At 39.7% G+C, this 18,534-nt stretch overlaps 1 protein-coding gene across 1 annotated transcript in view; it reads right to left on the bottom strand.

The window, feature by feature from the left end:
- Nucleotides 1-18,534, bottom strand: part of ush2a (Usher syndrome 2A (autosomal recessive, mild)) — a 428,293-nt gene that overhangs the window by 366,736 nt on the left and 43,023 nt on the right. The window contains exons 7-12 of the mRNA XM_057848749.1: nt 13,116-13,179; nt 12,559-12,660; nt 12,268-12,457; nt 11,904-12,112; nt 10,848-11,069; nt 5,010-5,103 (exon numbers count right to left, since the gene is read on the bottom strand). Of these exons, the coding sequence (XP_057704732.1) occupies nt 5,010-5,103; nt 10,848-11,069; nt 11,904-12,112; nt 12,268-12,457; nt 12,559-12,660; nt 13,116-13,179 (881 nt within the window). The remainder of the gene's footprint in view (nt 1-5,009; nt 5,104-10,847; nt 11,070-11,903; nt 12,113-12,267; nt 12,458-12,558; nt 12,661-13,115; nt 13,180-18,534) is intronic.

Raw genomic sequence — 18,534 nt, forward strand, 5'->3', positions numbered from 1 at the left:
CTGACCAATTTATTAAGTGTGTGCAGGCCAGACATTATTGATTTTATGACAAAGGCTGGGGGCCGGATGAAATTTGACCACGGGCCGCATTTGGCCCCCGGGCCGGACTTTGGACATGTCTGTACTAGACAGACAGAAAACAAGACAATTTGTGGTTCTTTGAACTTTACTTGACTTCATTCACGTTTCCAATTTTTTTTTTTTTTTTTTTTTTTGTAAAACTGTAACAAACACATGTACAACTATGAGCACGTTTTGACAATAAAACACTGAACACAAAACAACTGGAGTTTAAAATGTCTAATTAGTCGAATAAACTAACCTAACTTGCATTGCATAAGTCCGTTAGCTTAAATGCTATAAAATACTAAGTTTTTTTTTTTTTTTAATGTACAATTCTCTTAACAAATCGTTAAAAAACATTTCCACAAAAATGCTAAATGTACCTCTAAACTAAATTCCAAATGTATAAACAAACATATTAGCTGAAACAAAACCGTACAATCTTTGTGGGATTCAGCCATATTAGAGGAGTATACCAATATTAAATGTTGCCACCAAAGGGTAGTGTATCTATCCTCCTCATTCATTAAAACTAAATGCAACACTTTCAAAACAAACCATTACAATGCCGGTCTTATTAAACGAATCATCGAAGCATTTAAATTGAATTCGAAGCTTTTATTTAAGTCAATTACTCTATTTAATCGATTAATCGCTGATGCACTAATGTTAACAGTTACAGACTGGAAGAAAATTCTTTGGATAACATGTCCACACATGGGACTGCAGAGAGACTGATTAAAATGAATCAAATGCTTACAACACAGGCAATGAGAATTGAGGACAGCTAAAGAAAAAGACAGTGAAATGGAGCAAAAGACAAACAGAGAGAAAGACATCTGATTAGAGATGCATGCTGAGGGAATGTCATTGTTCTACTCGATTTAAGACATTATTTCAACTGAGACCCGGGAGAGACAGCATGAGACGGAGCAGTCGACAAAGGAAGAGGTTGGAGACGGGGGGATGTAGAGTGGCAAAGGAGATAACAAGGGTTGGAAAAGAGAAACAGAAGCGGAGATTTTTCATGCATATTAGTCAGGATAACAAAATGTAATTGACAATGTCTTATTAAATGCATGTCTTATGTGACAAATTACATTTTTGTCTACAGTCACATAAGACGATGTTTGAAAGAATCAAGCAGGAAAGTTTGACATTTCATTCACAACTAAAACAATGCTATTTGAGAGCTCTTTTTAGCCAGACAAAACACATAAACACACACAGGTAATGTGACATTAAGGCAGAGGGTCAAACTCATCAAACTCATTGTCCTGGGCCACATTGTAGTTATAGCTTCCTTCAGCGGGCCAATATGTTGGCCAACCCTTATAAATATTTAACTCATTTGGCTGCCATTGACGGTGCAAGACGTCCAATCCATTTTGAATGGTAGGTGTGAATTCTGTGTTTGATTGTTCATTTACCGTATTTTTCGGACTATAAGTCACAGTTTTTCTCATAGTTTGGCAGAGGGTGCGACTTACACTCTGGAGCGACTTATGTGTGAAATTATTAACATATTATTAAATTATTTCTAGGGCTGTCAAAATTATCGCGTTAACGGGCGGTAATTAATTTTTAAAATTAATCACGTTAAAATATTTGACGCATTTAACGCACATGCCCCGCTCAAACAGATTAAAATGGCAGCACAGTGTCATTTCCACTTGTTATTTGTGTTTTTTGGTGTTTTGTTGTCCTCTGCTGGCGCTTGGGTGCGACTGATTTTATGGGTTTAAGCACCATGAGCATTGCGTAATTATTGACATCAACAATGTCGAGCTACTAGTTTATTTTTTGATTGAACATTTTACAAACTTTATTAAAACGAAAACATTAAGAGGAGTTTAATATAAAATTTCTATAACTTGTACTAACATCTTTCTTTTAAGAACTACAGGTCTTTCTATCCATGGATCGCTTTAACACGTTGGGGTGGCGTGGCTCAATGGTAGAGTAGTTGTCCCCCAACCAGAGGTTGTGGGGTCGGTTCTTCGCCCTGATGAACTCATCTAAGTGTCCTCGAGCAAGATACTGAACCCCACGTTGCTCCTGGTGCTGCGTCACCAGTAGGTGGATGGCGAGAACAAATACACAAATACAGTACTTATGTACAATATGTTGAATGTAGGGCTGCAGCTATCGAATATTTTAGTAATTGAGTAATCGACTGAAAATTCTACCGATTAATCGAGTAATCGGATAAAACTTTTTTTTTTTTTTTTTTTTAAGGTAAAGAGCAATTATAAATATAGATGACAAAACAAGACATTTCATCTAATATTAAACCATTTTCAGTCAATCAATGACTTTATTTTCGATGTACATTGTTGAAAACAGCCAACAACTGCGTCTCAAATGTGACTTAAAAAAAACACACACACACAAAAAAAAAAAAGACTAATTCACTGCTTTCACTCCAAAAACTTTTAGATCTTATAAAAAATATATATATTTCTTACCTAAAAATGTAATTACGCTTGGTAACACATAAAAGTTTTTCCCACGTGTTTCAATTGAATTTTCACTTGTGTCAAGCTATAAGTTCTAGTTAAGTTTTAAATTATTCTAAACTGTAAGTCATGATAGGATTTTGAGTTTTTGCAGTGTTCAAAATAAATGTTGTGCTGTATTGGAGCACATTTGGCACCAGTGCTACTTGGTGTTTTATCCAGCAATGACTACTGAGCTCAAATTGACAGTTAGCATTATTAAGTTTTTATTTTACACCCTAATCACTCTACAGCGCTGTTTTCACAGATTAAATAAAGCCTGTATGTAAGAGTTAGCCACGCATCGACAGTAGTCATAATGAATAGAAACCTAGCCCTCCGCAGGGATAACGTTACGTTAGCGAGTGACAGTAACGTTAATCTTATTTATGAGCGCTGAGAAGTGTACTGCTTTAAAATGGCGGCTGTTTTATTAACGCCGCCGAGTCGGTCATTTCGCATCTAGTTCAACGTACATGTGATATCTATGACACGCAGATGCTACCTGCTACCACGTAGCAACATGCAGGCGTAGTTTTTAGCAACGTCGGCGCAGTTTGCAACGGCTGTCGGCTGCAGTAAGGTATTTTTTTAATTGCTTCTTCCTCTACGCACGTGACGTCAGCGCGTTGTCCCGCATTGAAAGTAGTCCGGGAAAAACGCGATGCTTAGAGCTAGCAAAATTAAACGATTCCTCGAGGTGAATAAAATTACTCTGAACAGTTTTTAAACTCGAGTTACTCGAGTTGCTCGAGTATTCATTTCAGCTCTAGTTGAATGCACTGTATATATCCGTCTTGTGTCTTATCTTTCCATTCCAACAATAATTTACAGAAAAATATGGCATATTTTATAGATAGATTGAATTGCGATTATTTATGAATAATTAATTTTTAAACTGTGATTAACTCGATGAAAAATTTTAATCGTTTGACAGCCCTAATTATTTCACATGTTATTTTGGTGTTTTGGAGTGACACTGATGGTTTGGTAAACTTGTTAGCATGGTCTTTATGCTATAGTTATCTGAATATCTCTTAATAGCTATGTCACGTTAACATACCGGCCACGTTCCCATTTTGTTGTTCATGCATGATGTAACATTATCATACTGTACACTTATTCAGCATGTTGTTTTTTATTGTATTTTTATTTTAAATTGCCTTTCAAGATGAAATATCTGTTCTATGTGTTGTATTTTATCAAGTAAATTCCTCCAAAAATGCGACTTATACTCCGGTGGAACTTATATATGTTTTTTTCCTATTCGTTGGGCATTTTATGGCTGGTGTGACTTATACTCAGGTGCGACTTATAGCCTGAAAAATACGGTACTTGTCTAATATTCTTAAATGGGGTGTATGTACGTGCTTGGCCGTGTTTGTGCCTTTAAATATGAAAGATGTTCAATATGTTGTTAAGTGGTAAACGTCTACGATTCTCCCCTGATGGATAGTTCTGTGCTCTGACTAGATGCCGTGTATGTGTACAATGTGAGTCATTGTCAGGTACTAATACAGTGGTACCGCTACATAGGAAGTTAATTCGTTCGAGGACCTTGTTTGTAAGTCGAAATGGTCGTATGACGAGCAGGATTTTCCCATAAGAATACATTATAATTTTATTATTTCGTTCCACAGCCTGAAAAACTACACTAAATCCTTAATAAATACTGCTGGTACTATTGCAAATAACAATTACACAGATCAAATCAATTAAAATGAATAACAATTGGAATATAATAATAGTAATAATAATTGGGTTCGAATGTGGCGGATGTGTTTTGCGTGGTGTACCTGAACGCACTGCGTAGCTGACGACTGAGTGAGAGAGAGTGCATTAGAGTTTTTACATTCACTTTTCATCTTCTGTTGTTGGGCGTCAGCTGCGGCGGACAGTAGGCGTATTATCTTGCACAAGTTCTGAAATGATTAAAAACCTGACGAAACTGGCGATTTTACAATAATAATAATTGTCATGTTAACTTATCAAGAATGGCGTATTGAGGTCAGAGGAGAACCGTCGAGATCGTAGATATTCTACGGCTGTAATGTCGAGCTAGTTCATGGACGCGCACACCACGATCATATTTTTCTGTCATTTCCATCTTCATTTCAATGGTAAGCGTCACCTTTTCCCTTTTTTTTCACCACCTGGACTAACATTCTTGGAACCTATGTTTATTTTATCTCACAAGAAAATCAGCTATTCGTCCATCCTACAGGAAAACAAAGAAACTGCGGCGCTGTCATAAATCGTCGTATTTTAAGAATGTTGTCGGATGTAGAAACAAATGGCGAGTCAAATTTTACTTTGGATGTCGAAAAGATTGTGTATCAAAGCACCACTGTATTGTGTTACATTATAAGGGACCTTGTGGAACTTTAGTGGTATGATACGTGCATGCTATTTTTTTTCTATTTTAGTGTTAAAAAGTTTGTTACTCACATTGTTTCCCTCAGTGTGGCTTTCAGGCAGACACAGGCAACGGTAGGGGGATAAACTGGTATCGCAGTGATCTGCATGCCCATTACACTCACATCTGTTTGCATTACAAAAGGCACAAGAATCATGAGATAGGCACAGTACACTGCAACTTTACAAAACCAATAACAATTCTTACAGTTGTAAATAAGCAAATGGATGAAAAGCTCATCCTTGCTTCAAAGTTTATGCTTTGACCGGGACGTTCATGGAATGAAAGAAGGGCCATTAGGAAGTTCCCATTCAACATTTATAAATGTCATGCTGAAAATGATCAGAGCAACATAACATGTAGCAGACAGCCCTCTCTCACACACACATGCGGCACACAGACAGAGCAATTTAATTATTCATTCAGACATTCAGATGATTTTCCTTCTTTCATTCATTCTTCTGTGTATCCTTTCACCTTCTGCTCCCTTTTTCTGTTCTCTAGTGGCAAGATTAATGAAATGTGATGCATAAGCGTACCAAAGGCTTTTCCATTCATAATTAACAAGTGTTTGCAGAAAGTTGCATTGTTTTTATGTAGCCCACCGTCTGCCCCTGTGATGTACAGTACAATAGTACCTCTACATACGAGTTAATTCGTTCCAGGACCGTGTTTGTAACTCGAAATGGTCGTATGTCGAGCAGGATTTTCCCCATAAGAATACATTATAATTCCAATTAATTCGTTGCATAGCCCAAAAACCTACACTAAATCCTTAATAAATACTGCTGTTACGATTACAAATGGCAATTACACAAAGCAAAACAAATAAATTATTAATAAAAAAACGGAATAATAAAATAATAATAATTCCTGTAATAATGTAACAAATCGGGTTCTAATGTGGCGGACGTGTTTTGCATGCTGTACCTGAACGCACTGCGTCGCTGACATGACAGAGAGAGGGAGAGATGCGGTTGGGATTTTACTGTCGCTTTTAATGTTTTGTTGAGAACGCCGTCAACTGCGGCGGACAGAAGGTGTGCAGTGTTGCACAAGTTCTGAAATAAATGATAGAAAACCTGATGGCGATGTTACCACAAAAATAATTGTCACCTTAGCTTTAAAAGACTGGCGAACAGAGGTTGGAGGCGGACCGTGGACATCGTCCAAATTCTATGGCCGTATTGTTGAGCCAGTATGCGGATGCACACCCCACGCTCATATTTTTCTATCATTTTGATCTCCATTTCAATAGTGTCACCTTTTTCCATGTTTCACCACCTGCACTAACCTTCTTGGAACCTGTGTTGATTTCTCTCACAAGAAAATCTGCGTGCGTCTGTCTGTAGCACTGTCATGTCGTCGTATTTCCAGCATGTCGTCGATGTAAAAACGAATGGCGAGTCAAATTTTATATCGGATGTTGAAAAGCTGGTGTGTCAAAGCAATCGTATGTCGAGGTACCACTGCATATAGTCTGTGTTCAGTGACACAAAATTTGCTGTGCTAACTGGCATTAATGTTAAAGCCTCATGGGGGTGTGCCAGTAATAATAGTAAATGACTTTTAACCAGTGTGTTTAAAATAACACCACTCGAAAGTTTTGTTTCATTTGTTCTGATTACTACAAACAGCAATGGTCACATTTTTGCAAAATCTTAATACAAAAGTTAACATTTTTCAGTCATGACAATACCAAGAACAAAAATACATATACAGTGATCCCTCGCTACTTCGCGCTTCAAAGTTCGCTCCCTCATTCCATCGCGGATTTTTTTTTTCAATTATAATATCAATAGATAAATACAGATGAGCTGTCCCGATCCGATCGCGTAGTCTCACTCTTCCTCCTGCTCCTTTATTTAGTCAGGCAGTTCACAATGATTGACAGACTAAGGCAGGGGTGTCCAAACTTTTTGCAAAGGGGGCGAGATTTGGTGTGGTAAAAATGTGGAGGGCCGACCTTGGCTGACGTCCTTTACGTAGAACAATATATTTAAGCAAATTTTAGCAAGCCATTCTGTGTTTCACATTTGGTTTATTTTTTTTTAAATGAATAATTTCAACAAACTCGCAACTAGCCTTTGTGGCGTTCTCTTTCGACTCTCGGGCTCTTGTGAAATACTGCTGCTGTGAAATTAAACTAGCTTCAAGTTGCTTCAATTTCTCGCTGCGTATATACCCCGTACATGTGTGTGTTGTTTGGTAATATCGGCTCACATTGAACTCTTTAAAAACAGCGACTGTCTTTTTGCAAATGAGGCAGACACAGTTGCATATTTTAGTGAAGAAATAGTCCAATTTCCACCTATCCTTGAAGCATCGGCCGTCGCAGTCAACTTTTTGTTGTTGTTGATTGTCGCCATTTTAGAAAATTGGAAGTAAAGAGTCACATAGGGTAATGTTGCTTAGAGTGCTGCTGCCTTTTAGTGGGTAAATGAGGAGCAGCATTTAATGTGTAAGCTACTTCATATGCTGGCAGGAGTACTGCGTACCAATTTATTAAGTCTGTGTGCGGGCCAGATGTTATTGATTTTATGACAAAGGCTGGGGGCCGGATGAAATTTGACCACGGGCCGCATTTGGCCCCCGGGCCGGACTTTGGACATGTCTGGACTAAGGTTTGATCTTGCCAGAGATTCTTGGAAGCTGAAACTTTCAAGCGCCGAATGAGTCAATCATCGTTTAGCTTGTTAAACATTTGCTTTGGCAACTCATTTTGTATAAGCATTTAATGAAGACAAGCATTTTTCTACTTTATTTTTGTTTAAAAATAATTTGTTGGCACAGTAACATGATTAAAACTTATCTTAATTATTACATTTGAAGTGCTTAAAACAATTTATTAAAATATAAATACATAAGTTTGTCTTACTTTGGGAAAAAAAAAGTGAAAAAAAAAAAAAACACATCTTATTTGTATCGCTTTCCAACACTAAATCTGAATCTGGGGCGCACTTCGCAATTTTCACTTATCGTGGCGGGTTCTGGTCCCCATTAACCGCTAAAAACGAGGGATGTATTAAGACCCTTTCAGACTTATATCCCGGTAAATTCCTGTGTATGTGACGCAGGATTTACCCCTGTCATGGCTTTTGCACATGGACAGATGTCCCGGGAAAAACCCGGAGTACACTTTTACAGACTTGTCCTGTGTTGGCGACTCGGCACTCTCTGTGCGGGGAGGGCGGCTGGTGCGATTTTATAACCTGGACATTACGTAATTTTTGGTCAGCATCGGCAACAAAATAAATCACACATTTCCAAAGATGAATGATGGACTCTGTTCCTCGGCTCTATGATCCAGTAGCAATTGAATTTTGTTATGTTTTCCGTTTTATTTTGCTGTATCCAGTTTGCCATGTTGATAACTGTTTACCATTTTTTGTCTTACTGCGAAGAGGAAATGACGATCGACCCGCCATAATATGTACGTCATCAGCCTTCACGATGTGACCCGGGAATTAAACGCCTGTTTTTACACATTCCGCATCACAGGTATACTACAACACAACCCGGTAAATGTCCGCCTAATCTCTGTGTCAGTCGACCCGGGAAATTGCTTTCAAACATCAGGGCTACCCGTTTGAATTTTTTTAACGGTGTTCAGGTATGTGTGAAAGGTTTGACCTAATGCGAGTCAAGCATCGATGATCAACTATCACTGTATATTACGGTACTTTTTTGCATGACATGGGAGGCAATTCCACAAGTTGCCATGACATACACATACGACATTTCATCCTAAATTTCCATTTGTAGCTGCTTTTAGTGTTTTTGTTTTTGCACTTTTTTCACACGATGACCAATCACATGCTCATTGATAATGGAATGGGATGGAACAGAAAGGATTCAAAGATGAAATTCCACTTACTAAAAAGTAAAAAGACATTAATTATAATAGCTTGGAGGGAATGGAAGGACAGTAAGAAATGATTACCTCCTGTATAATCCTATAATTACCAGTCATAAAATGGATGCTGCCTAATAGAGAAATGCATTTAAAGTTACTTTCAGAAAAGCTCATATTAAACTCAGCACTGGTTGGAATTGCATGCATGCGATAGCATGCATTATTAAAGGTAATTTTATGTATCATGAGTAAAATGTGTAACTTTTATGATTATAGCTTGTGTCATTTTGAAAGTTTAATCTATCAATATAGGGCGGAAAACACAGAGACGGCTGAAAAAGCAGTTTCTGCTCTTGCACCCCTCTTGAAAATAAAATGCTGTATTTTAAGCCAAAAGAACAGTTGTGTTTGATAGAACAATACCGCATGTCTACATGCTGCATAGCAGTTTCATGGCGCATTAAGCCCCCAAACCATTTTTAATTTGTCCCTTTTACCCTGGAGACCTCCGTTTACAGACAACGCGCAACTGCTTTGGTTTCAACCCAGCCATAGAAAGAAGGTAAGTAATTATGCAGTGGTACCTCGACATACCATCGCTTCGACACATGGTCTTTTCGACATCCGACGTAAAATTTGACTCACCATTTGTTTCTACATCCGACGACATGCTCGAAATAAGACGACATAACAGCAGGTGAAACAAGGAAAAAGGTGACGCTTACCATTGAAATGATGATGTAAATTATAGAAAAATATGAGCATGGGGTGCGCATCCGTGAACTGGCTCAACAATATATCTCCATGGTCCAATTATTATTGTGGTAACATCGCAAAAGAAATCGCCAGCTTCGTCAGGTTTTTATCATTTATTTCAGAACTTATCCAACACAAAACGCATTCTCTCCACCGCAACTGACTATGTTCTCAAGAAAACACTGAAAATGAAAATTAGCTGTCACCCTACCGCTCCCTCTCTCTGTCACGTCAGCCGCACTATGTGTTCAGGTACAGCAAAAAACGTCCGCTATATTAGAACCTGATTCGTTACATTTTTGTATTTATTAAGGATTTAGTGCGGGTTTTTGGGCTGTGGAACGAACTAATGGAATTATAATTTATTCTTATGGGAAAATCGACCATTTCGACTTACAAACAAGGTCCTGGAACGAATTACCTTCGTATGTAGAGGTACCACTGTATTTATTATTCGAAATGTCTATAATTTTTAAGCATAGAATCATTAAATTAATTGTAATATTCAGTTAAAAAAACAAACAAAAAAAAACCTTATACAATTATTCACTCGCATATTTTAAACTTTTAAACACATTACGTCACAATGAAAAAAATACTGTAAGTAAGTCAAGGATATCTACCTCATAACTATCGCTTAATTGTATTTTTTTTCTTTGTTACCGTCGGATTTTCCCCGATATTTGAGATTATATATAATCGATTCAAACAAAAGAAAATTGTAAAATAACATTTAAAAGGGTAAATATTTGAAAAAGAAAATCTCAACCACTTATTGACGTCTTTAATTTCTGCATTGCCACCCTTGTTATATTACCGTGTTTCACCCATAAAATCGCCAAAAAGTCTGGCTGTGGGCATTCACAGCTGTGTCTTGACACTCGGTGAGACATGCTATACGGAGATTTGGATCGAAACAAGGTAAGTACGTGATAATATCTCGTTAAAATCATCGTGTCTTTAATTATGCTCTCTCATCCTCTCACCTCGAGTTAGGGTTCAGGGGTTTAAAAAAATATATTTTTTTAAAATAATGCCCTCCTGTTCAAAATTTTTCTTCCCCCAGAAAATTGAGATTTCTGATACAATGATGTATCACATATGCATATAGGACAATTTTGAAATTTGGGGGTCTCACAGCTGAACTTCAAGTCACCCGAGTGTTTTCCACCATAGGCAATTTTTCTTAGTTGAGAATCTAAGGAGGATGTCAAATATACACCAAACGTCTCACTGTATTTCAATATTTGTAACCTACCTGCCACTAATAGTGATTTCTTTGATGGTATAGTGTCTGTGTCGGTGGTCCACCCCGGCAGTTCTGGTGTGGTACTGTCCTCCAAGATGTATACGGACCTGAGTGGCCTGTACCATCTTCTGAAGTATCGGGGTGTTATAAAAATCATTGTAGCCTGGTCTCATATTTGGCTCAGGGCTCAGCAGGCTGACTGTGATGTTACCTCCAGAATAGTGTCTCTCGCTGGAATGTGAGGAAAAAAAAGAAATACTAGAAATTAAATAATCGACTCCGATTTGGCTGATTTTATCTATTATCGATACAACAATACAGTTTTATCTTTACGCGCAGACAAGACGCAAAGGGGATCCCTTCGAGCAGAGCACTATGTGATGATCACTTAAAACAATGCGCTTGCATTCATCTTTACAAACACTTGAGTGAACTCACGGGGCACAAAGTCTCCTGGTGGATTAAATAAATCTCACAAGATAAGACACACAAATCTTCTAGGATCAAACAAAGCTCTCCGTTATTGATATGGTTATCAGCCGCTAAGGTCAGAAAATGTTTCATTGTGTTGCCAACGCAAAGTCTAACTGCTCTCATGCCAAATTAACGAAGGCATGCAAATATCCCAGACACAGTTGTACCTGATATCATCTCTCAGTCAAACAAAAAATGAGCAATGACGACATAATCCCTGATTTCATGCAGGCAGGTAACCCTTGCCAATCTATTTTGTGCCAGCTAAGGCCATGATTTTGGCAGCCCTGCCAAAATGTAGCCAGCAAGACACAGCATGTGGGCGCGAGTGTGCTAGACGACATACAAAGTTTGGTGTATCTGGTATCAAAACAGGGCCTGGAAAGAGAAATGTGGCAAAGTAACTATACTGTTGTTGACTAGTCAATGATAGTCAGAAAAAAATGTGCCTCTAGATGTTTAATGTGTCGTAAATTGTACTTTGAAATGTAAGTTATTTTCTGTGATTTTACTGCAGATAATGAATAGCCTATACAAAAAAATATGTTTTTCAACACAATATTTCAAATGCCGATGTTCATAGCTAAATACCTTGGCAGTTGGAGACAATTGACCGAGCTTGGTGTCAGGAGTGGGCCGTTGTTCTGCATCTTGAACACACTGCAATCTTTAGCCAAGTATTGCCAGTCTAACCATGACTGCTCTGTGTTGGTGGTGTTCTGTTGATTAGGGAGTCTTTGCCTTTGGATCAAAAGTGACTCGGGCAATGGGCCACCAAACTGAATTATGACATAGAACACCTTAGACAGAAAAGTTGTTAGAATAAGATTAATATGAAATTGTTAATTATGTTTACAAGCTCTTGTCACACAAGATCGCATTGTATGACAACACCGCCAAAAATGTATTCCAAGCCTTAACGAAGCAAAAATATACCAAGGTTGCTACTACTTACCTGGTACTGTCCATTTGCAAAATCTATAGTAACAGTGAACCTTTTGTCCAATTCCTGTGTGGTCATAAGGTTTGAGCGCCACGTGGTGCCCATGTCCTTATCGTTAATATAAGGGAGTGGGTGTGCATTGGGGTTTAGCCTTAAGACTCGGTCATTGGTGGTGTCCTCAACAGCATTGGGAATACAATATCTGTTAACAGTAAGAAAAAATAAAACAAATTAAAAACAGGTGTTAACTAAACAGGCAAATATAAAATAACTTAATAAATAATAAACAAAGTTTTAATGTACCGTTCTACCAAAGGATGCACTCTGGGATGAGTGGGAGGGCAGCGACACTCAGACTGGGTATGGAGCTGTGGTAGGACACCTAAATAAATCTCCACTATCTCCCTAAAAGTAAAGTTAATGCAATGGAAATCATTGATAATGAAAAGGTCTGTTAGTTGCATTTTTTTCTTTCCAAACTGTAGTTTAACCAAGCAAATAATACAGTACATTCAGCACAACGCAAATTTAATGATGACCACAAATGTCAGTATCTATTTTTAAATAGAATCTTTAAGTACCTGTTTAAGTCCATTTAAGTCCTTACTATGTGCATCACTGCCAAAAGAAACAATCCCGTAATTGTCTTTTATTGACTTTCCTAAGTGTAACCTCTGGAAGCAGTATGGATTTTAAGATGCAAGGATTAGATTTTTCCTTCTTTCCATTACCTGTTTATCATTCCAAACAATTCATACTCTGCCGCTACCTTTGCCATATAGCATATTTAATTTTCCGACATGAGGCAGCCTTCAATTCATTCACAAAGCCTTCCATTGACACATGTTGATCCATCTCACCTGTTCGTCAAAGTGGCCGGATAAAATCTAAAGTCCTGCATCCGTCCCATAAACTGATTGGACCCTGGAGAGATGAAAAGAACACCAGAAAAGTGTTAATGGGTTTGTATTGAAGAACAGAGTGAGAGGATTTGTCAGTGTTTAGTAGATTATCTCATCGGTTTCTTGATAACAGCAAGTCGGGGCTGCCCAGAAACCTGCTTCTTTTAGCTTGGTTCATGATCCAGAGCTGACAAAGATCAGTCAGTCACAGTTTGCTTTCAGTGCCACTAAAGAGCAACAGGGCTTTTTAAAACTATTGCATTGTTAGCCTGGCAAGATGTAAGCATTCGGAATGCAACAGTTGTTAAGGATATTTCACTGTATATTGATGCCTTGAGATATGACTAATTTGTCAAGTTACTGTGCTCATAACCCAAAAACCTTTTTATATAGGTTATCAATATTTATTTCTGATTGAGATGAATGGAAATGCCATTCAAGAATAATTGGCTTTCTATGTACCACCATCAGGTCCACCGAAAACTCATGGGGTCTCATTGACGCCGTTGGATGTCCAATCCATTTTGACTGGGAGAGGCTAGCAGCGAATTATAGCATCCAAGCCATCGCAGTGAATTGGATTGGATGTCTAGCGCTGCCATTGGCATTGAAAAAGGAGCATTCATTGCCAGTCATCTCAGACAAAATGAATTGGTTTCAATGGCAGGCAATTAGGTAAATTATGTTAGCGTTTAAGGCCAAAAAATCAGAAAACAAGGTTGTGGGCGTGGTTCCCATCGGGCTCGCGGGCAGGTGGGGGTGCCGCCCCGGGGCCGAGGCCCTTCCCTGGCCGGCCGGGGTGGGATGGTGGGTGTATGCGGCGGTCACAGTTCCCTCCCGGGTTGGCCCGGTCGGAGCCGTGTCTCCTTGTACCAGGTACCGGGGAGGTGCCTCCTGGTGCCATACCACACACCCCTCCTGGCCCAGGGGTGGGTTGGGGGGATGGCGCCACCGTCCCCTTGGTCTGGCTGCCGCTGCCCACCTTTTGGGATCCATGGGCCTTGGGTGGGGCTTGCTGTCCCTTGCCGTCCCTTGTCGGTGGAGTCGATATCCCCTGGTCTCCGGCGCTTGGCATAGCGCCTGTTTGATGTGCGGGGTGGGTGATCGGGCGGGGGGGGGGGGGGTTTGGTCTGGCGTGCCCCGGGATTTGTCTGGGGCTGAGGTTGATCGGGGCCCTGGCGCTTCTCCTGCCCTGCAGCCAGTGGTTCTGGCGGACGGGGACACACTCCTCACTTTGCACGGTAAATATCTTTCACACTGGCACCTACAAAGTCGTTCATTCCTCCGGGGAGAGTTGGGACAGGGCCACAAAGTCCCAGCCCAGCTCCTCCCTGATTTTAATGCATCACACACTAAGGTTGTAGGATGGATGGGGCCTTTAGGGGGTGCTCACGGTTACCTCCTCACGGCAGACCCAGCCATTCCCGCACCTTTACAACGCACCACCCACATCATACTTCACGATATGTGTCCCCTCTTCCCATCCCTGAAGGCTGGTGGATGGGGGCGTGGGTGGCCCTTGGGACCACCCTGGATCCCGGGGGGGGGGGGGTGATGATGGCTCCTTTGCTGGGCTGCGGGAGGAGAGATTGGCTGCGCTAGCACCCCCCGCCTGCCCTCCCTCCGCGGGCTGGCTGGGTGGGATCCGTGGCCCTGGGGTGGCACCCGCGTGGCGTCGCCGCTCGTCTGCGTGGCTGTCCATTACTGTCCATGTTTGTTGGTACTCGCGCGTGGCTGGATGTGATTGGGCGCGCTCCAGTGGGCGGCCCCAGTGCCGGGATGGCATGGGGTCAGTTGCTGACGGGCTTACACTCAAAAGGTATTCACACGATTACTGGTTTCTAGATCATAAAGCTGATTTGTGTACACTCCACCCCTCACAATCACTTAGCTTCTAGACTCCCTCACCCCCCTCGCCTTCTTTCCCTGGTCAACAGGCCCCCCACATGGTGCCAACCGGAAATACATCGAGCTGACGATAGCACCAACATATTCATAGTGTAGGTGTTCAATGTATTTCTTGTTGTTGTTTGTGTTTCTTTTCTTTTCTTGTGTTTCTTTTCTTCTGTCCCCCCATAACCACTTCCTTTTCACTGCTTTGTCATAATAAATTAGGTAAGTTGAATGATCACAATGGGAGTATGTCATACTCTCAATGTGAAACATTAAAACTGTTCAGACCCACCGGACACTTAGACTTCCATTATCCGTGTCAAACAGCTGAACAGGACAGGTTTAAAAAAACAGAAAAACAAGGTTGCTCCTAAATATTTGAAAAGAAACAATTCTAAAACATTCAGATATATATATATTTTTTTTTTTTGTAGTTTCCGTTGAAAAAGTTTTAAAAAGGTTGTTTGAACCTTTCTGTCTTTCGCGTACCATTAGAAGTAGCCTGTGAACCACTGGTGGGACACACACCACACTTTGAGAACCAGTGCCCTATGGACCTATATTTGGGCATTAGGGCAAAATCTAGTTGGAACAGCAAAAAAAGTTGAAACCATAGAATATTGTAAAATGTCTGAGACAAAAGTAAAATTAGCGGCCAAACCCAACCACTGGTTGATTCCTTAACTGATAAACACCCACGTCTTTGAGCATTACACCTGAGAAGTGTTGAAGTTCTTTATCACAAGTTCCATAAAACTGAGAAACACTTCAAAAACTCTAAACCTTGAAATATGCTTTAGCCATAAGAAACTGGTAGGAATTAGTCACATATCAGAACCTATGATGAAGTGTGCTGCTGACTGATGCAGAGAAAAAAGGGTATGTGAGGAAATGACTGGACTCAAGACAAGAGGCAACATCAAACCCGTACGTGAACGCATTTCCACACACAATCCCACAAATGTGACAATGCTGGCTTGAACATAAAAGGGTAAAACACACAGCGGTAATGATGTTGGTCCAAAGAGAGCCTTGGTGTTTTGTACTGTCCAACAAAGTTGTGTCTTGTTTGACAACAACTCTTAGAAAAAGGATAACGTCTCTAAGCATTGACAGAAGCCCTGCCATGTCTAGCTTTGTCTGAGAGTGTGTGTGTTTAGCAGCTTTGCTGTGTGTATTCCAGCTAACTCCAAACGTTAGCCTATGCATGCGCACGCTCCTGTGTGTGCGCATTTGCATTTGAGTGAAGCTTTGCTGCGTTTGGCTCGAGCACATTGTGCAACTGAGTGTGTGTGCTGAGGTAGTTGTGTGTGTCAAAAACTGAATGAGAGTGCGAGAGTGTTATGGGATCTAAGTGTGTTCGAACAGTGTGTGGTTGTGCAGCCTGAGGCTTTGGCTGAGGATTTCTTTAGCGTGTGGAAATGGGATTATGGCTGCCGCTGTAAAGCACTCTGCCTATTGTTACTGGAATGATGCAAGGTATAAGCCTTAATTCTCCCTCCTGTGTGTATGTCTCTGTCTTCCAAACTCTGTTTCAATCATTCGCTGCATTTCTAAGTATTTTTTTTTTGTAGGTATTGACAGCAGATACTGTACCAGCAACTACACGTTTTTCATTAATTGAAAGATTTTTGTTTTTTGGCAATCGCATTACTTTTTAGGACTGTCAAATTTATCGTATTAACAGGCGGTAATGAATTTTTTTAATCAATCACGTTAAAATATTTGACGCAATTAACGCATGCACGGAATGACCCGTTCATGCGTTGCCTCAAACAGTTTACAATGACGCCGTTTTAGCACATTGCGAGCAAAAAGGCAGAGAAATGCGAGTGGACACGGGCGTTCATTGGACCGCGCCTTTTATTGACTTAAACTTTGGCAGCCACTACTAACAGTCATGGTTGCCCAACTTCCCATCATGCATTTGGGCAGAGCAAGATACGTTATTTTTCTTAACACGCTTAATTGAACACAACGCAGAACATATTGTATATCATTTGCAGCCACTACTGACAGTCATGGTTGCTCAACTTCCCATCATGCATTTGAGCGGAGCAGGAGACGATCTTTTCTTAACACGCCTAATTGAACACAACACAGAACATACTGTATACAATTTGCAGCCACCACTGACAGTCATTATTGCCCAACTTCTTATCATGCATTTGGGCGGAACAGTTAAGTCGCTACAGTATCATTTAGTGAAAGCACAACAAAAATAATATTCTTATCGCTCAAAAAAATAATGTTCACAAAAAGAATAGCGCTCAATGCAAAGAGAACTGGCATTCCCAGTCAAATTAGCTATGCAAAATACACATAAAAATTACTCAGACTTTGCCTTGGCTAGATCTTTAATTAATTTAAAACTCGACATTGACACCTTTTGGTGTGTTTCATTCACTATCTTACATAGTTAAAGACACTGTGGAAGGACGGCTGTGACGTCACTGCTCGGCGAGGTCAACAATGGCGAGCTACTAGTTTATTTTTTGATTGAAAATTTTACAAATTTAAAAAAAAAACGAAAACATTAAGAGGGGTTTGATACGAAATTACTATAACCTCTACTCAAATTATGTTTTAAGAACTACAAGTCTTTCTATCTGTGGATCCTTTTAACAGAAAGAATGTTAATAATGTTAATGCCATCTTGTGGACTTATTGTTATAATGAACAAATACAGTACTTATGTACAGTATGTTGAATGTTTATGTTCGTCTTGTGTCTTATCTTTCCATTCCAACAATAATTTAGAGAAAAATATGGCATATTTTAGAGATGTTTTGAATTGCGATTAATTGCGAATAATTTAATTTTTAAACTGTGATTAACTCGATTAAAAATTGACAGCCCTTATTTTGTACTATTGCTCTTTTTGGGTTCTTGCCTGGTCCGTGATAGTCCTAGTCTCCTCGATTATAGTATAGGTTTATTCTATTTTTTTTTTTTTTTAATTAATTTGATTGGAAGGAGAGGCATTGAACAAATTTTTTTTACACACAATCCTTGTTACGTATTTGTAGCTTGCTACTCATCAGCAATAGAATTCTCCCACCAACAACAGACATGGTTGTTGATCAATACATCTGATCAGCATTCGCACAATCAATTCACTGATCAAAATTCCAGACACAGCCCCCAAGGTTTGACGATCACCCACACATACACACACACCGCAGAGCCAATCACTTGTATTGATCACAACCTCTGATGTGATCTTCAACTTATCAGATGCTACCTGCAGTGAACAAGGGATCAATGTCTGATAAACGAGAAGAAAAACACTCGTTTATCACTCTAGAGATGAACGGATATCATTTTTCTCTCAATTTCTCTCCTATTGACTCAGAAAAGGCTCCCAGGCACCACCAATCAATCACAAAAGTGTCGTTGAAAGGAGAGCGCATAAAGGGGGGGTAATCACTGACATCATATTAAGAAACACGACAGGATAGTTTTTTTTTTTTTTTTATCTACA

The sequence above is a fragment of the Corythoichthys intestinalis genome, chromosome 1 (assembly GCF_030265065.1).
Source record: "Corythoichthys intestinalis isolate RoL2023-P3 chromosome 1, ASM3026506v1, whole genome shotgun sequence".
Lineage (NCBI taxonomy): Eukaryota > Metazoa > Chordata > Actinopteri > Syngnathiformes > Syngnathidae > Corythoichthys > Corythoichthys intestinalis.